We start from the raw sequence: 20721 nt of genomic DNA on the forward strand, positions 1-20721 counted from the left end.
TCGTTGGCAATAGCTCTTCAGTAAAATAGATTGTGGCAGTCATAGACTGGATTTTAGACTCTTGTTTTTCATGAAAAGTGAACCTGTATTTCGCCTTACTGTAGCGTTAAGCATGAGGTATAAATGTATTCTTAAAACCACATCTCTCTCTCTGATGTCATGACCTATGAATCTCTCCGTAAGCCCCCCCCAAGTCTAGATGTGGATTTGGCCGGACTTCCTTTTTTCTTTAGCGTCAGTGTGTGGTGTGGAGGTAGAGAGGCGGCCTGGTCAGCTCATGCATCTTTAAACAGCTTTATACCAGCCTGAGAGAGTCATCAATCTTAAGACAAACACCAGGAAGGGGGAGAGAGAGCGAGCAACAAGCAGCTGTAAAGGCTGGAGGTGGGCAGAGAGAAAGGAAAGGGCTATGACTGAGTAGTAAGAGAGGCAGAGAGAGCACATGGTGAATAATTTAGACGCACAGGAATGTGTGTGTGTGTGTGTGTGTGTGTGTGTGTGTGTGTGTGTGTGTGTGTGTGCGCGTGTGTGTGTGTGCGCGCGCGTTTGTGTTTGGGAGCACAGACAGCTGTGCAGTGTTTTTCGTTTTTCGCCAGGCTGCAGGTGCGGAGGTCTCCCCAGGTGAGCGTCGGCTGGGAGAAAGCAAACTTTATAGTGTTGTTAGGGTATTGCGACTGCAAAACATTTGTGTGAAGGGAGGAAGAAATAAGCACTTTTTAAAAATACAGCAGACAAAATTACAGATGAGTCATATTGTGCTGGCCAGTTTCCAGAAAATGAATTGCATGCGTACACACACACACACACACACACACACACACACACACACACCTGCGTGTTTTGCCCACTATTGTACACTCTTTCTGTATATTTACATGGCGTGGGGACTTTCTATGGTATACTACCCTTTGTTTTCCCTTTTACGCTTACAACTATATGACCATGTTGCTTCATGGTGGAGTCGCTCTTGAGCAAGGCACCTAACCCACAATCGCTTTGTGCTGAGATTACAGGGCACTTCTCCAGGTGTATGTTTTCAATGCCCTTATCCCCAGTGTGTGAGTGTGTGTTCACTGCCAAACGGGTTAAATTTGGAGATCACAAAAATGGAGGTCATTTTTGTGCTGTTGCACAGTGTGTTTCTTTTTCAAATTTACAATACATTACAACCACACTTCTGGTGCACACCCTGAAAGACCAAGATACACATATTAAATGCAATAAATGTCATTTATTATGAGTGGTTCTTTATTTATGTGAACACCTGTGCATTTAGGTGATTAGTTTTAGGTATCAGGGTTACATTCTTCAGTTTTTATAGTTTTTGGCGTTTGTTTTATAGTACTTTTAGTTTATGGCTATTTCAATTTTCAAAAAAGCTTGTATTACTGTTGGTTATTGACTCTTTAATCTATAGTGTTTGTCCTGTAAGCTCTTAAAAAAGTGAACCAAAGCATCAGTGTTATGTAGCACTTCGGTCAGTGATGAAGTGTTGCGATAATGAGCAAAAAATGACCAAATACTACATTTTAGAAAACACACAGATTTTCATATTAAAAATATGAAAACATACAAATTTTCTTAGTCTGCCATCAGCACAATGTTGAAAAGAAAAAGCATGATTTGCAACTTTAACCTCTTAATGCAGAAAGCCTTATTGCACACTAAGTTGGGGCTATTCTTTAGAAAAAGAAGTTTGTTATAACCTGACTGTGCCCCCTAGGCTGTTTAAAGGGGTTACGTTGGTTACAGTAATGAATTATGTCAATTAAGTTGAAAAATAAAATCAATGGATTTTTGAAATCAGTTAAATCCAGGGTTATCCTTAATAGCCATTGCGTGACTGCGTGACAGAATTTAGCCTCACTTCCTGCTGGTTCAGGGGAACAAGCCATCCGGCAAACATTTGGACACAGAACCTATCATTTTATTTGAAATTATTTAAGCAGGTTTCATTGTTTGTGTATCCATTTTTGTTTTAGTTGTTCCAGTTTTAAATCCCAGTATTTGTCATGTTTTATAAGAATAATCCATAAATTGGTCTTTTGCACATAAATTGATTTGTTCAGGACTAAAGACACAACATTTACTGAGAATATCTGGTCTGCGATTGATCAGATTGATCAGAATTGATCAGATTGATCAGAATTCTCCTGGCACACATCATTTGTAGCTGTGGCTACATAAAAATGCCAAAAGTATATGTTGTGTTGTTATAATTATTTACCATAGCTTGTATGTATTTGTGTGTTTGTATGCGTCTTTGTTTGTATTTGTATTTAGTGCCAAACCATCCACACCGGGTTGAATAATAAATTAGTGTGTTGGGGGTTGGTGGGGACATTCAGTACAGAGTGAGTGCGGTGATGTATGGAGCTGAATGATTCAGTGTATGAGCTGTATTTCATATTCTCTTCTTATAGAGAAGAAAATAAGTCTGGACCAGACTCTGACAAACACATGATGTACTCGGCCTCCAAAGGCAGAAGTGGGAGATGCTCTATACATGCATGTTTCCCCACTGGAAGCACACTTAAACTTTCCCCAGGAACATTGCTGTGACATGAAGGAGGAGGCTGGAAGTTTGTGTGTGTCGCTGAGTATCAGTCTGACGCTGGGTTGTCTTTGTGGCTGCAGAGTTCCATGGAGGTGTTCTTGGGTGCTATGTTTTAGCCCGTTCACTCTGGCATTGTGTAAAAATGATATGTCCTCTCCATACATATGCTTGTTTTCTTCTGATGATCTGTTTAGTTACTGCTGGTTGTCAGTGTGAGTTTTATAAAAACAATGGCCACTCAAAACAGTTGTTGTTGTTGCTCAATATTATGGGTATTATTTTGCCATTAATGTGATGTTTGGACTACCATAGTATAGGATTTGGATTTGAATGTGGAAACACTCGGAATCCAAATCCATTCGGCATTAGGAAGCGCTCTTCGTTGTAAACTTTGCAGTAGAGTTTTGCTGACGTGGACGAAAACTGAATACATTCTAAAAAGTACTGTACTCGGAGAGCCCCACACCACACACCTTGTTTGCATAAAATTAATATAATCTCTCACATGCTCATTTTCTTGTTTATGTACCTCTTAATTCCTTTACATTAAAGGGGTTGTTTGCCGTGTTTCACTTTACTGAGATAAGTACTTATTGGACAGTCTCTAGGCACCTTAAAATTAATTCAAATACATCCAGGCAAACATCCCTTACTTCAGTAGAACTTTTTTCAGTGGTAAAACACATACACTACATGGACAAATCCTATCCCGCTTTTGTTGGAGTAACTGTCTCTGCTGTCCAGGGAAGGATTTCTACTAGATTTTGGATCATTGCAGTGAGGATTTGATTGCATTCAGCAACAAGAGCGTTAGTGAGGTCCTCATCCCCACCTCATCCCAAAAGTATTGGATGCAGCACCATCATTCCAGAGAGCACAGCTGTTCTGCTGCTCCACAGGTCAATGCTGGAAGGCGTTATAATCTTCTAGTCAATGCCTGGGATTAGGCATGGTGCCAATATATTTATGTATGTGACAATCACACAAATGTGTTCATCCACTGTGTTTGTAGTAATCATCTTAATCTATCGTATTGTTGTAGACATTGAACAATCATTGAATGTGTTGATTGCCATGTTCCAGAAGGTGCAGTTCCCAGTTTTAGGCGACACCTGGTAGCCCGCTGCCACATAGTGATTACTGCAGACTCTCAATTGATTTTTTTTTTAAAATTCTTTATTTTTAAATTCCTCCACATTTATCTGTCATAAACCTCACCACTCATAAACCTTCTTGTAAATATTCGGTAAAATGGAGGGAGGCTTAACTTTCATTGGACATTTTATTTCTAGTCATTTGGAGCATTTCTATTGGTCCAATCTATACTAGATTAATTTTTTTAAATCTTGCTATATTACTCTGTCTCTTTCTATCTGTCTCCTCCTCTCTGTCTCTCTCATTTTGTTTTCTATCCATGAGCACGCCAGATACCAGGTGTTGTGCAGACCTGCAGAGAATGGGGGGCGTCCAGCTGTTAATATTTCTTGGCTCACATGCGCAGAAGCCCCTATGGTACCATTTAAGCATGCCTCAAGGGGCCCTTTGTGCTTCCAGTCAACACACATACATACACTAGCCATTGAGACACAAGCATTTTTGCATGCAGGCTTTGCTTGCAGATTTAAAAGTTTATGAAAGTATGCCTGCATTATTAGGCCTCTTCCCCTCTATTAAATTCCCATGACACAGGGTCTCTCGCTGCACATACAGGCGGAAATGTGCATAAAAAAAAGCATATACTATATTTACCCATGTATGCTCTCACATCCTGTTCACTGGGGAGGAGGAGACCCAATATAATCTAGCTTGCTCAGTCTCCGTCTCCTTTTTTCTCTTTCTCTGATGCATGCTCTCACAGACACACACACACACACACACACACACTCTAACCGCTTGTCCTCCCATGTGTCACCCACTCAGGAGAGCGTCAGGATTGGCTGGAGGTTCTGCAGTCTGCTCTGAAGTCCCGCTCCTTCATTTCCCACAAGCCCAGCAAACACGGCACCAGCAAGAGCGGCTATGTGGAGCTGCGCGGCCACAAAGGCAAAGTGTACCTCAGCCTCACGGGAACTAAAGTCAGACTCTGCAAAACAGACCAGGTAGCTTTTTAGTTCAGCCATGTATTTATCATATTCCCCTATTCATGACGGAAGCTCCTTTTTTATATAAAGCCTTTTGCTGTCTTATTTGTGCAAATGTAAGGGAATAAGGTTGAATGCTATGATGTGTATATGCAGGGAAAGCATAGAAAGGAAATGGCTTCATACGTGGGTCCCCATTGTGAATAACGCAAGCCAGTCTGAGCTGTGCTTTGGGTAAAATGACAAACAGGTGAAAACTTATATAGGCAGACTTCCACAGACGCACACATACATTGTATATGTAGTCTAGTTTCAGTAACACTTTGACAACTATTTTGACAACTACTACTTTACCAGCAGTCTTATACTTATTAGTAAAATATAAGATATTGTATAAGTGATGGGTTTCTTATATATGGCATATGTTTGTAAAGTGCTTAATGGCATATGGGATTACTGTAAAATGTCTGTATTGTTGCTAATAAGTAGTTTTATAATGTTCCTATACTGTAAAACCTGAACTTAAATAGTTTGACAGTTTTGAACTGCTGTAAAGGAAGCATCACTAGGCAGCTAGCGTGCTCAAAGCATGGCTCTCCAGCTCCGATACAACAGCTAACAGACGCCTGTGCTGACCAACATCACAGTAGCAGGGATGTGGGGCGCAAATGCCATCAGCCTACCCCAGAGAGCAAGGCCAGTTGCATTCTGTCGGACTCTGATGGCTTACAACGGCTTACATATCAACAAACACTATTTTTGACTTGCCCTTACAGCTTGAGACCAGACAACTGCACCAGAACATAAATTACAAGTAAACACAGCAAGGTAGCCTGGGTGCTGAGTGTAGGGTGGAAGACACGTAGAAATACGTCGTGCCAGGAGCCAATGGGAAAGGTGTGAGTTTTACTTATCAAAGTCACACTGCTTAAACGTGAGGCGCACCCTAAAAGTCACCATATTTATATTAAATAACTAAGTCTGTCAGTGTTACTTAACAGTTACAAACTTAATTGTTTGTGACTATTTGTTTTGAGTTAGTTTGGCTTAATCAGCTTAAGTGATCTTGATGTACTGTAAGTTATGTTATCTGTAAGATATAATGCATTACTTTTCTGAAATTATTGTTTATGCCTGTAACTGCTTATGAACAGGCTTATTCCATGCATTATAGGTTAATACATGTGCCATAGGATGCATTATAATGAGAGTGAGAGGGAGAGTGATTTAGATTTTCTCGCTCTCGCGTGTGCAGGCGCACCCCCTCGCTGTATATCATCTTTGCCTTTCACTACTTCCTGCATTAGCGCAAACTGAGGTCTTTTGTCTTAATTTCTCAAGGAAATTTCTCCTCGTCAGCTGATAGAGAGAGAGAAAACGGCAGGGCGAGTGGTATTAAGTGGAAGAAATGGAAATTGATTGTATTGTTTTTAGTTGAAAATCCCCTCTCCGTGGCGAATCCGTGCTCACACGTTTGGAAGAAAAGCAGAGGGGGTAGGGGGACAAGGAGTTAGATAGAGAGAGACAATGATGGAGGGAATGTAGAGGGAGGTGAAGACAGCAGGGCGAATTGAGGGATGAAGAGAAGGTGAAAGAGCATGCGATGGAGAGCGAGGGAGGGAGCGAACGAAAGAGTGAAGTGGGTGACTCTGTTCATGTTCAGTGGAGTGGAGTATTTAATTTAACAAGATGAACGAGCTTGCTGCTGCGTCCCTCTCCCTCTCTTTCTCTCCCTCTCTTTCTCTCTCTCTTCCCTTGGGAAGACTGCAACCCTGCCCTGAGCGGAGGTCACCCCCGTGACTCCCCAAGGGAACCAAAGTCACGCCAAACAAACAAAAGCAGCCTCTGCTCAGCCTCTGTTTAGTGCCATATTGATCCTTCGCTCAGCTACCTGCTCGAAGAGCCCCAATAGAGGCAAGAATTTGATTACTTGCAGGGGTAGCTTAGCTTTTAGCGCAGCGTGCCACCAAGCCGCAGGCTAAGGTACGTTTCAGAGGATCATTTTTGGGGGGGCATATGTAAATCTATAAATCCTGATACATCTGTGGGAAAAGACACATGAAATGATCTAGATCTCTTAAGCGTTGTTAAGGAAGTGACTGCTGAAGTGACCCTTTTGCTCAGACAAGGCAGCGTAACTACACATTGTTTATCCCTGTTTGAATTGGTGTTTTATTGTTGGATGGTACATAATAGCTGTACTCTGATTTGTACAATATGCATATATGCACATATACATGAGCATACATTCTCATCAGTATTCTGTTGGAGTGTACTATTTCTTTTTCTACTGATTTGAATGATGTCTCTCCAGAACTCCGCTCTGACCCTGACACACCGTCTGTGTGTGGGAAAACTGCATAAAGGGATCCTTTAGCATCCTTTTATTATGTTCTTGCTGTCTCGTGTCCGTGTTCTCTCCACATTAGTTTGAATCTAGAAGGATAAACCTGTATTGTGTATGATAATAGTTTGTCATATACATGTAAATCATAGATGGCCTTGCTTCTAGTTCCCAATCTGCCGAGATAATCTGAAGATGTTGCAGCCACAGCAAACTGTGCAGCCTAGCAAAATTCTATGGTACATTTATGCAGACTTTCTGGGCTCATAATGTAATGGATAATAGTAAAACGTTCTGTAGTGGCGCATCCCGAGTTTCAGCATTTGGATCGCCAATTACCCAAACCATACATATTCTCCCACATTCTATCACATGCAGTGCTTCCACTGCATGTGATAGAATGTGGGAAAATATGTATGGTTTTGGTAATTGGCGATCCAAATGTAAGTATGAAGGCTCCTCCTGTCACACGTGCACATCTAGCCAGTACCGCTTTTTCCGAACTTCCGCAGATGCAATGTCACCGGGCAAACAGCACGCTCGGAGGAAAGCTCTGATGCATCGGCCAGCAGACGCCAGTGCTAGCCACTACACTGGAGTGATGTGGGGACAAAGTGTTGTCTACCCACAGAGAGGACAATTGTGCTCCCTCCCTTCTAGCAGCATGACCGGGATTCTAACTACCAGTCCTCTGGTCATAGTGATTAATTTTGCTGGACCCTTGGCCCCCCTTCCGAATTTCAGCATTTTAATTGCAACTGTTGTTTTAGTAGTAATATAATAATGATAATAATAATAATAATAATAATACACAATTGTTGTATAGTGCCATTCCAATGCCATTTACTTTAATACACAGAACACAATGTTATGGATAATATTTACATGTTTGATAAGTAGGGTTAAAGACTACTATATAATATTATATTGTGAGTTAGAGAGAAGAGATTGGAGTTTTGGAATTTTCTATTAAGTGTATACACAGAGAATTGGGCAAGTCAGAGTTGCTGAAGGAGGGTGTTTCAACGACAAGGAGCAAATCTACAAAATGCTCCATTCCTGAAGCTATGTGGGTTTGATGGAGGAATGGTTAATACATCAGTTAAGGAGGATCTGACAGTAATAATGCACTTGTGGAAAGGAGAGGGTCAGATAAAGAGGAAAGAGCAAGGGTGTTCTAGCAACTGTTCAGCAGGCAAAAAATCTAATATTGCTGACCACAGATTCAGTCGATGAGCTAAGACATGTTTTTTCTCAAGATGAAATGCACTTTCCTTTTTGGAATCAGCCGTGTTTAAAATGTTGTGTAACTCCAAGCACCAGCTGAGAAAGTCTGTGGATTCCTGTGCAGAGCTGTACTGTGAAAAGCACATCCATCACTTAGGGCATGATTCCGACTGCTGCTGCACTTCTGGTCATAGTTAAGTGTGGTTTGCACTGTTTGTTGTTTTGTATCGTTAGTGGTATTTGTGGAGTCTCTAAAGGGTATGTGATTAGTGGTGTTAAAAGTCTTTATTGTGTTTCCTCTGTGGGACGAGCTACTTTTTGAACTTTTGCATGTTTAAGTCAAATTCCGTTAAAAAAAAAAAAAAAAAAAAAGCTCCATGGAGTGGAGTGCAGCTTCTGTTCTGGGCTTCTATACAATAACATTACATGGCAGCCCACTATTTAGCCATGCAAAGGTTTTTTTCTTTTTTTTTTTTTTTTTTTTTTTTTTTTGATAGATGAAAGTAATAGATGAAAGTAAGTTCTACCATGTTCCACACCACACCAATTTCATTTTGCAAAACCAAATTAGATCTGGATGTTTTCTTTGTTTGTTAGTTGTGGAGCTGAATAGTAAATATGTATAGCTACATATTCATGCACTTCTCCACTAAGCCAATCATGTGGCAAGAGTGAAGAGCATGAAATAGTGCAAGTATGGGCCAGCAGCTTCACATCAACCATCCGCATAAAGCACGGCATGATTGCTGGTGTCAGAAGGACTCGTTTGAGTATTTCTAGTGTTTCAGCACAACAGTCTCTAGAGTTGACTCAGAATGGTGCAATGGTGCAAAACGCATCCCATGAGTTCCAGACTCAACCTCAAGCCTTGTCGGCAGTCCAGGCTGGTGTGGAGACTGTTTTCTTGGCACACTTTGGGCCTGTATCTATCAATCATGGCTTGAACACCACAACCTATTAGTGTGTTGTTGCTAACTGTGTGTATGCCTTCATGATGACAATCGTTTAACAGCTACTTTTATCATAATAATGTTGATAATAATGAATCATGTCACAAATTAATCTCAAATTGTTAAATGTGCATGAAAAGCTCTAAATCCTTAATCTGAATCCAGTAGAACCCCTTGTATTAGTTTAGTGGTCCTTATAAAGAGCTTAATGAGAGTACATCACAGTAACACTTCCGCTTTGCATGTTACAGCAATAGAGCTTGATGCACCACTGAGATGAAGTAACCATGGTAACAGCTAAGCACTAGTCACCGCAGGCTAACATTTAATACACTGCTAACAAGCAATATCTATGCCTCTACAACTGTTAATAAAGGAGCAGTTTATACAGAAAATAATACATAAAGAGCACAACCTTATTCATATAACATAACCTTAGCTCCACCTATCATAAAGGAGCACTTTGTAGTTCTGTAATTACAGGCTGTAGTCCATTTGTTTCTCTGCATACTTGCTGTCCTGTTAGCATCCTTTCACCCTGTTGTTCAATGGTCAGGAACCCACAAAACCACCACAGAGCAGGTATTATTTGGGTGGTGGGTCATGCTCAGCAATGCAGTGACGTTGACATGGTGGTGATGTGTTAGTGTGTGTTATGCTGGTATGAGTGGATCAGACACAGCAGTGCAGTGCAGTGCAGTGCAGCATCACTGATGGACTGAAAATAGTCCACCAACCAGAAATAACCTACAGTGTCTTGTGGGCAGTGTTCTGTGGGCAGCATCATGTGACCACTAATGAAGGCCTAAAGGATGACCAACACAAACTGTGCTTTGACTTTACATCTAGAAGTGTCTCCTACTCGTCCACTCGTACCAGCACAACACACACCAACACACCACCGCCATGTCAGTGTTACTGCAGTGCTGACCATGACCCACCACCCAAATAATACCTGCTCTGTGTTCATCTTGTGTTGTCCTGACCATTGAAAAACAGAGTGACAAAGTTATCCAAAGAAACTGTCTGTAAAAGTATGTAATTGTAGAACTAAAAAGTGCTCCTATCTGATCTAAAATGGACAGCAAGTGTAGAAACGAGGAGGTGGTATTAATGATATGGTTAACTGATGTATTACTGTTTTAATGTTATTCATAGCCCTTTATATTTACATTTACTGTATTTAGCAGACACTCTTATTCAGAGCGACTTACAAAAGTGCTTCACTATTTACCCAACAATAACCTCAGCTAGTTTGAATAGACAAAAAATCAAAGATGCCTCTAAGCTTAGATGCTACTAAACACAAGTTAATATGCAGACCATAGTACTCTACTCTTCTCCCAAGTACTCTCGGAAGAGGTGGGTCTTCAGTCTGCGTTTGAAAACAGCAAGCGACTCTGCCGTTCGGACACCCAGGGAAAATTAATTCCACCACTTTGGTGCCAAGACAGAAAAAAGCCTGGACGCTCGTCTTTCATGGATCTTAAGGGATGGCGGGTCAAGCTGAGCCGTAGTTGAAGCTCGAAGGGCTCTTGGTGCGGATCGGCTTTTGACCATTGCCATCAAGTACGGAGGGGCTGGTCCTTTCTGGGCTTTGTAGGCCAGCGTCAAGGTTTTGAATCTGATGAGGGCAGGAGCTACAGGAAGCCAGTAAAGAGAATGCATCAGAGTCGTGACATGGCTGAACTTAGGAACGTTGAAGATGACCTGTACCGCTTCAGGGGCCTGATGTGTGTGATTTCAGCCAATGTTTAGATAGATCCTGTACATGCTGTTCATTTCTATTGCAGGACTTTAACACTGGGCTGGCCATTGCCGTAGTAGACCTGACTGCTGCCTGTGTCAAACACGTGGATCGCAGGAGCTTTGAGGTCAACACCCCTTTCAGATCCTTCTGGTGAGTACATCTGTTTGTGTCATACTTGGAGCCATAAGTGCATACGTTGCCGAAGTGTTAAAAGCTTCAGCTCTTTTTGAGATTAAACAGGTACATAAATCCCCATTAAATTAAGAAAAGTCTCCCTTAAATGACCTTCACATTTTCATAAGCCTCTTAGCAAGCATTTTGTTTTTATATCAATTCACTTTTTGCTTGTAACCATGAAATAGCCCAATAATCATACTTTTCTTTGCTCTAACGCTCTTGGAGTTCACCCAACTAGTTTGGAATTTAATCAGATGGTTAAATTGGACACAGATGGCTGTCAGAGTCTGTCTCTTTAAAAACATCCATTATATTACTTGATTACTTGTAATACATTTAATACATTGTGGATGAAGGGTGGTTACTCAGTGGTAGGTGAATCTGGCTGTGAATTGTGGGGTAATGGGTAAGAAGCTGAGGGTTGATTTAGTGCGAGTGGCTGAACCTCAGTAGCACCCTCGAGTTTCAGGCAGTAGTGTCAGCTGGACAACTTTGTTCAATAATGTATTATAACGTTCTCATTCCCCCTACATCGGGCACTATGTATACTTCTAAATATTGTGTTATACTGTACTAATCTGTAGACTACACCACCCCCTATTTAACAGCAAGTGAGCTATATGTATACAAAGTTTCCTGGGGTCCTTATATCTTTGACATGCTTTGGCAAAATTACCTCAAGGGTCCAGCCTCACAAAATGTATTTGCAGCCTGTGTAAACATCTATGTTAAGAATATCCGGTTTAAGTGCTTGTTCTTTTAAATTATAATAAGCCAATGTTTGTCCCTCCCTTTTCATGGGCAATTTATCAAAAACTAACTAAAAGTTGAGAATCTATAGTCTTTCATCTATTTTATTATTATTATTTTTTTAATTGTTACTTTTTTGTGTGTGTAATTTTAGTGCCTTCCCCACTGTGTGTACTGTCCCTAATTGTGGATGTAGACAGTCTGCTACATGAAAGCAACATGAAGGAAACCTGAACACTGACCAGTCTTGAGCAGCTTATATAATTGTTCATTAATCATAATTGAAGTCACAATTAATTGTGATACTTATTTGAGGTCATGTCTATCAGCACTACTACACAGATTCTTAAAATGTACAAAGTAAAGTTTACAAAAACATACTTAATATACTACATTAATAATTATATAGTATTAATTTTCCCTTGTGTTCCTGTTTGTACTAGCTAACTTTTACTTCACCTTGAGTTCACATCTTTCTCTCTCACACTTTTGCTTGCTTGCTCACTCACCCTTTCATACTGCGCTACCTGCTAAATGGCCATAGAACATCCCTACTTAATATTATTCTCCTCATCTGGAGTTTTGGCACACACCGTTTGTGTTGAATCTCCTTTTAAGAGAAAAGTCCGGTGTTATACTGACCCAGGAAAAGCAGTCAGACACAATGTGGTCGCAAACAGTGCAGTTCACATGTTTTAGGGAGGACATAAATAACAGAGTTGTCTTATTTGACAGTTTTTGACTTTTGGCTCCAGGTATCCAAATGTACGTTCTCTGCAAATGTGATTTCCATATGTTCCCTTTAAACATTTGCAGTGTTTGCTGTTGCTGCACTGCCTTGGGCGTAGTACATGTTTCTAACTGAAAAGGTTGGCTAATCAGCTTGGTCCTAGTATTGTTTTGTAGTTCATCTGTGTGGGGTAACATCTTTGTGGAAAAGTGACATTTTACTCATGTTTGTTGAAATATTTCAATGTCAAAGTTCCACCTTTTTCGTTTACAGGATCTGCTAGTACAGCTGGAGTTTAAATTGAAAGTGTAGCTAGAAGGATGGGGGGGTGGGCATTACGTCTTGTGCCAAATAAAAGGCTTTGAAGCCCTCTTTGTCTGTACTCTAGAGTAACCAGAGTACGTGATTGCTGAACCCGATAGCGCAAGGTTTATTAGCGCCAGATGAAACGCTTCTAATCCTTTTAGACTTTGTTTGGTACCACTTCTTATAGTCACTACCCTGCTGTGTGTGTGTGTGTGTGTGTGTGTGTGTGTGTGTGTGTGTGTGTGTGTGTGTGTGTGTGTGTGTGTGTGTGTGTGTGTGTGTGTGTGTGTGTGTGTGTTTACTTATTTATTTATTTATTTATTTATTTATTATTTTTCCTTCCTTCCTTTTCTCAAACAGGCTCTCACTCATTACCACTCTGCTTTTCTGATAAGACAATCTGAGCCACTTTCACTCATTATTGATCTGTTTTCTATCCTCCTTTCCACCTCTTCTCCTTTTTTTTTAACAGCAGCTCTGCTGTAGTGGTTGTACAGAATCACATTTGACCCCATGCAATCGGCCGTCTCTGGTGAAGCAGCTGTTAGCGGTGACCTAATCTATGATGTTTGGATGTTTTGTTGTTTTGTGACCCTTTTATAGCCGTTCGATATGACTCTCAAAGATGCCTTCCTTCCTTCTGTCTTGCTTTGGCTGTGCAGCCCTGGTTAAGGTTTTTTTTTAAATATATATATATATTTATTTTATTTTTATTTTTTTGTTGTCTGTCTTTTGTGGAGTGTAGGGCATATTGATCTGTTTGTGTTTGCCTGCTAAACATGGAGGCCTGCGTCTCTAGCGTTTAGTGTCGGCGTTGTCAACATAATTGGAATTTCTTGCTAAAATGAAGCAGCAAAAATAAACCTGATCTCTTGGATTCATTAAAAGTAATGGCTGTGGAGGGTCTCGTAACTGCCAATCGATTTTGGACGCCGAGTGTTTACTGGATTGTATATTTAGAGCTCATTTGATCGCTGTGAGTCATGAAGAAAGCACAAGTGAAAGAATGAAGCGTGTCTTCCTGACGGAGGGCTGAGCGAGACGACCGAACACACCCAAATATGTTACTTTCTGCTTCTCCATCTTTATCTCATTTACACACCCTGTCAGACACATTTACAGTAGCGGGGAGAAGGAAATTACTATCTTTTAGCGCTGCCTCTGTGTCAGTCTGACTGTATGGCTCATGCTGCGCTGTGCTTGGTGATGACTTTCACCTTCTGTTTTTCTGTCTGTCTCTTTCATTTCATCTATCGGTTTCCCCCTCTGTTGCTGTCTCTCCTTTATAGATTTTTTTTTTAGGGTGTGTGTGTGTGTGTGTGTGTGTGTGTGTGTGTGTGTGTGTGTGTGTGTGTGTGTGTGTGTGTGTGTGCGCGCGCACGCACGCACCCTCTCCCTCTCTCCCTCTCTCTCTCTCTCTCTCTCTCTCTCTCTCTCTCTCATTCATGCTGTCTCTCGTGTACTGTCTCTCACGCTGTTTTTTTGCTCTTTCTCTCCTCTCTTTCAATCCTTAGCTGTCTCCCGCTCTCTCTATCTTTGTCCATTTCTCGTGCTCTCTTGCGCTTACCCGCTTTCTTTTGCCCGCTCACTGTTTCTCACACTCTCTTGCTCTCACGTGCCCTCTCTTTCTTCCTCTTGGCTGCTTACTCTTTGATGCACTCTCGCCTTCTCTCACGCTCTCTCGCAGCCTCTCCAAAGTTAAAAAGAATATTAACACTTGAAATTACTTGTATTACAAGCCTTTAGTAGATAGTTTAAGAACAGAGTAGAGCGTAAAATTGATTAAAACCATGTATAACCTACAAGAGATGCGTATCGAAAATTATGATATGTATATTAAGAATGATGATGATTACGAGGGTCTGTACTAGATTAAAATGGGCTTCCGGTTTGGAGACTTCTTCCAATCGGCGGTTAATCTGCTGCTCTATATTGTTGGTATGTTTCCCAGCAGGTGATGCAGTTTGATGAAGCTGTTTTGTGGTTTGGTTGATTGTAGGCAGGTTTCTGGTGTGTTCTGGTTCTGAGCGTGTTAGATGTTGGTGCGTGTTTGTGTAGAACTGTGCTCTAGGACCAGTTGAGTGAATTCACTCTTCTTTTTTTTTTCTTTGCTCAAGTCTTGGTACAGGAGAGCTTCAAAATACAATACAAATGGGTTGTATTTTTGGAGTGAGTGGGGAATTAGCCTAATTTTGCCCTGAATGCTTTGTTCGTAGTGTTCGTGTTCTAAGTGGACCTCAATCCTTACAGCCATAAAGCGCCCTCTCAAGCCTTTTATTTGTGTTGCTGCCTGTCCTTCCTGCTTTCTCTCTCACTCTCTTTCTTTTTTCTTTAGTTCTTTTCTTATCTCTTGCTCTTACTCTTGCTGTTACTCTGTTACTGTTCAATCTCACGTTCTGTCTCTCTCTCTCTCTCTCTCTCTCTCTCTCTCTCTCTCTCTCTCTCTCTCTCTCTCTCTCTCTCCATTTCTCTCTCTTCTTACTTCCTCAATCTCTCCCCTCCCATAATAACCGCCCAGCACCTTGTACGTCTTTAATTGGTCCATAAAATCAAATCGATAACGAGGAGTTTTAAAAAAGATCAATTGTCAGTTTCACAGCGGAGTCGGAGCGTGAGCGCGAGGAGTGGATCGAGGCAGTGCAGGAATCGATCGTGGAGACGCTGTCCAATTATGAGGTGGCTGAGAAGGTTTGGTTCAACCAGTCGAACAGGAACTGCGCCGACTGTCGAGCGCCAAACCCTGAGTGGGCCTCCATCAACCTCGGAGTGGTCATCTGTAAAATGTGTGCAGGTACACACACACACACACACACACACACACATTTACTTCTGTACTGTTATACTTTCAGACCAAGTGTGTAAGTGTTACTAGATCTGCACACTATCTCAAACCTTCACAAAGCTCACCGGTTTCTTTCAGCCCCTTAAATGCAAGGGCCTGTGTGTAGGTCCACATTTCAGTTCCTCACTCTCATTACTACATTGCATTCACTATATTTACAAATGTTTGTGGACACTCTTTCTGGTGATCTGATGCTTTAGCTACTTTAAGTTGTATCCATTGCTGGCACAGATGTGCAAATGCGCATGCGCACACTATTCTCTGGTATGATGGCGCTCCATCCTATACATATGGGATGAGGTGAGGTGGTGATCATCCAATATCCTGACCTCATTAACACTCTTGTTGGTAAATGCAATCAAACCCTCACAGCATAAAGCCTTCCCCGGACAGTTACTCCAACCAAAGCAGGATAAACTCGCTTTAATACCCTTGTTTTTAAAAGAAACAGTGAATGTGCAGGTGTCCCAATACTTTTTTTTCCCATATAGTGTGTATACTATTTTAGTAGTTACTGCATAAGAGGTCTTCTTGTTATTCAGCTTTTTAAGTTTAAATATTTGGTCTTGTAATATTTAAATCCACTAACAATATTTCAGCAGTTTATCTTCCAAAAACGGTATGGACTGGGGAGTGAATGACCCCTTTTTGAATAATTAACAATATTTACATATTGCTTCAACCTTTTTTAACTGTCGGGTTGTAGTGTCCAAGTTAAACATTTTACTAAGGTATTTCTACTAACAACCTGCTCACATATGGTGTAATATACAATGCAAAAATGTAACATGTGCCCCTGAACCACTTCACTGGTCCACTTTTTTGTGCTTTGCTGTCCATGGTGCTGAATGAGACTAGAGGTGAGGAGGGGTTTAATGCAGTGTGGGGAGATCTTGAAACTTTTATTAAACGAAAGCTCTTCAACCTCAGAAAAGTTCTAGATGTTTTAATTCAGTGTACTGGACTGGAGTGTAGAGGCTAAACAATATAAATTGTCTCTACACAATTACTTGGAGACTTAAGTGTATAAACCAGTGGTTTCTAAACCTCCTCCAGGAGAGCTCCCTTCCTGCAAGTTTAAACTCCGACCTAAGAGATCTCATTCAGCCAATCAAGGACGTCTGAAGGCAGAGATTAGTTCCCTCAGGTGGAAATAAATAAGACTGCGGGAAGGTAGCTCTCCAAGGGCATGGTTGGAGACCACTGCTCTAACCTGTGTTACCATAGTTACAGATTTTGTTATGCCATTGTTTACTTCCCATTTTATGCCATAATTGTCATTCCTTGCATAGTTTCTTGCACAGTTCCTCAAGGTCACCTGGTTACTTTTTTACTTTGGGACTGAAAATAGATTGTTTGGCTTCCATGACTTGTTTGTCAGCAGAAAGATACATATATGGGTGGTTCTAAAGATCTCACTGAATTCCAGTCTGGTGCTGTAATGGGTTGCGACATTGTAGTCATTTGGTAAAAACTCTTCCCTCTTAGATATTCCCTGATTAGTTAGGAGTGGTATAGGTTAGTTGCGTAAGACAAAGCTTCCGGGTTCCGGTTCCAAGTTTGGTAAGCACGAGCATTTGCACTTTCCACCGGTCAGCACGCGGAATGACATTCTACACGCGATGTCCTCAAGATTTGCCAAAAATAACCATCAGTGATGTTCAGCACATCATTCAGGCTTCGACAACAGCACCCAGGAGTAAGCGTAAAAAGGGCTTCAAGAATGGAGTGCTGTAACTTCGTAGTGTTTGCAGAAGAGGACCTGGCAAAGGATCTACAAAAATGCAGAAGTTGCTGCAATCGTTAGGGAGAGGGGTGATTACTTTAAATGTCGGTTTGTATGAAGTCAGAGATGAGTAATGGAATAAATGTATAGATTATTTATTTTATTCATTTTTATTCATTTTCTAAGCATTTAAATATGCAGACTTTTTCATGTGGTTTCAAGTTAAATGACCTCTATGCTCACCTGTCTTTCTTATAGCTCTTAGAATTAATACCAGGCATCACTTTTCTTGGATGATCCACTGTAGATGCCTTGTAGATGCTGACTTGACATTCAACTGAATATGCATTAAATGCGACTGAACTCTGCCGCTGTCACAACAAAACGTTTCCTGTGTTGCAATGCCTACAACAGGTGTGAATACTTTGAGGGGGAATGAAGTTGTCCCTACGAATCTCTGTAAGCCACTGAGCATGCATCCAGGATCCACTGGAAACCTATGAAAGCTAACCTCCGAGTTGTACCTTGAAGAACTAACGCACAGAGGCACACAACAATGTAGAGTTGTCGTCTTCTCTTGACCTTGCTCTGTTAATCGTTTCTCCTTCATCTTAAAAACACTCAACGCTATCCACGGCCTCCCTCAATTCTCCTCACAACTACTACAACCTGAACCAGTGATGCATACCAACCATAAGAAACGCCATCTTGTGCACTGGGTGAATTAGTAAAATATGGAAGCAGTTAGGAACCACAGCAAATCAGCCACGTAAAGTTACAGAGCAGGGTCCCCGAGTGCTGAGGTGCATAGTGTATAAAAGTCGGCAAAGCTCTGCTGGCTCAAAAGCTGCAGAGACAGGGGACCACTGTTTAGTTACTGTTACTATTTAGCCTAAAAGTCAAGGCTGTTTCTACACTAATACCTCCCAGGAACCCTGCTATAGATCAGTAGTTTTCAAATCGGTCCTCAGGGCCCCTCAAGATGGTTCGATGGTTGCCCTCAAATGTTTTTTTTTTCTTTTTTTTTTTTTTTTACACCAACCCAGCTTGCAGTGCGAAGAAATGGATCCCAGAGATGAAGCAAAAATATGGAGCGTCTTGAAGCCCCTGGGGACCGGTTTGAGAACCACTGCCATAAATAATTTCCATTAATCAGCCAGTTTCATATGATTCTATATCTTTCGACTAGACTAGATGCTACATACTTCAATATCTAGTCTGAATTTTCTGTGCATCATATTATTCAAACTGATGGATGGGATTGTGAGTTACCACACAAGGCCTCACCTCGACTTGCCTCAGGATTAGTGTACAGTTGCAGTTGTATCCTTAGCAGCATTTTGCAAATAGCCTAGCTCAGATCATGTAGAAATGCAGTTGCTGATGGACAAAGGCATCAACTTTGCATACGAAACTATCTTTTCATCAACACTTAATTTTTGTAGGCCATTGTCAGACTAATCCCATTCAAGTGTTAACTGTACTCTGAATCTCATCTCCGTTGTCAATATGAGCAGACTGCTTGCACTGGAAGTGACCAGCACACTGAATTGGTACTCTGTTTGCATTAGGAGGGTAGTAAGCATACATCTAAAGGTGTTTGGTAGAGTCACCAAACACTTAACAAACTCTACAGCCTGGGCTGAATGTGTAATAGAGCTGGTTTAATTACTTTTAACTGTCAGTGATTATAAGGAGGGAGACCATAAGAGGAGAAGAAGCAGCGAGGGGATGTAATGAGAGGCTAGCTATTAGACAAGTGCACATTGTTTTTCGAGAGAGCCGTAAAAAAGGCACCAAGAGAACGAGAGGAATGAATTGTGCATTGTGTATTTCAATTATAGTGTGTGGGGCGGGTTTTCGGTACAATGAGGTTTCTGCTTGGCTTCTTTTATCCAGGGACTAAATGATTCTTGCTTTGAGGGATGAGACCATTAAAGGATAGTAATTCGGAGCATTCACCAATTTTGTGAACTCCTCCATGTCTCTATTTTTCACTTTTCCTGTCCCGCTCTCGAGCCTCTTTTTGACAGTTATTCAGGTGTTCTTGTCTCGGCTGCTCTAACTGTAGTAAGCACTCTACATCAAACACTGAGAGAATGGACATTCTCCTAGTACAAACCGCTGTTACCATAGGAACACACAACATAGCCATTTTCTTTTCTTGACCATTTTCTCCCCAAATTTCTGCTGAGAGTTAATAGATTTGTTTTTCCTGCTTTCCACTGACAGCTGACCTTAAGTGCGCTTTTGTGTTCAGGGAAATGCTAAGTTGTGTTTTTAATTGAGCATAAATATGATTTTTTAATGAACTGCCAGACGTGTTCAGATCACAGTATTGATACCATCTCAGTAGTGTGGTGTTTTTTCATGATTTGCATGCTGTTCCATGTTTCTATGTATATTAAGATGTTTAATGGAGAAATCCATCTGATTATTGAAAGGATTGACTGAAATCAAACCCAGACATACAAAACACAAACACACTCCTCAGTCACATCAGGTTTTGGACAGCTAGAACAATCTTTGATAACGAACGAGTTCTACATTACCACTAATTACACAAGAGGATTGCTTAATCCATATTCATATGTGTTCCTCTCAATGTTTAATTCATCTGTTTCTCTCATAAACAACGGCGATGCCGCCTCAAGTTCAGCTAAACAAACACTGAGACCAACAAACACAATTAATTACTCATGATTCATTAGCAATTAATGCCTTTTTTCATGCCTTTCATTTGCAATTAGAGCTGTGACTGTGAGAAATAAGGGCTTGGAATGGATGGGATTAGTGTGATAATGAGTTCCAACTGAAGCTGACTCTCTGTCTGTGTACTGGCTTGGTTGCTGGGTATTTCCAGCCTGTTATACTTTATATTTTTGGATCAAAAGAAAAAATATTGATATTTTCTAAAGAAGAGAAATGCAACTCATTTGATGGGGCTTAATTTGGAATTACTGGATTTGCTCGTGAGATGGACGTGAAACGTGACTGTTTGGAACCAAGCTTTTTTAATTGCACTAAGCTTGCCTTAAAGGAACAGCCACAAAACGTTAATGGGGCTAACAGTAAGTAAAGCCAAGGGGAGCAGTTAGCCATGGTAACATTATCATAAAGCAAACTGACCCTGACCAGCTTTCATTCATTATTAACAAGCTACGCAATTTCAGAGAAGCATTAGAAGTTTAGTGCTGTCTGCATCACTACTTAATACCAGTATGATAGCAGTACTGCTGCTACTGCTGTTCACTGCTGCTCCAATAATATATACTGATCTC

General features: G+C 41.0%; 1 protein-coding gene across 2 annotated transcripts in view; it reads left to right on the forward strand.

Annotated features, from left to right (window-relative positions):
• Positions 1-20721, forward strand: part of arap2 (ArfGAP with RhoGAP domain, ankyrin repeat and PH domain 2) — a 132598-nt gene that overhangs the window by 53821 nt on the left and 58056 nt on the right. For both annotated transcript variants that reach the window (XM_072687599.1, XM_072687600.1), the window contains exons 9-11: positions 4478-4656; positions 10953-11059; positions 15464-15663. In XM_072687599.1, coding sequence (XP_072543700.1) covers positions 4478-4656; positions 10953-11059; positions 15464-15663 — 486 coding nt within the window. The remainder of the gene's footprint in view (positions 1-4477; positions 4657-10952; positions 11060-15463; positions 15664-20721) is intronic.

Source organism: Salminus brasiliensis, chromosome 9, assembly GCF_030463535.1.
Source record: "Salminus brasiliensis chromosome 9, fSalBra1.hap2, whole genome shotgun sequence".
NCBI classification, from domain to species: Eukaryota; Metazoa; Chordata; class Actinopteri; order Characiformes; family Bryconidae; genus Salminus; species Salminus brasiliensis.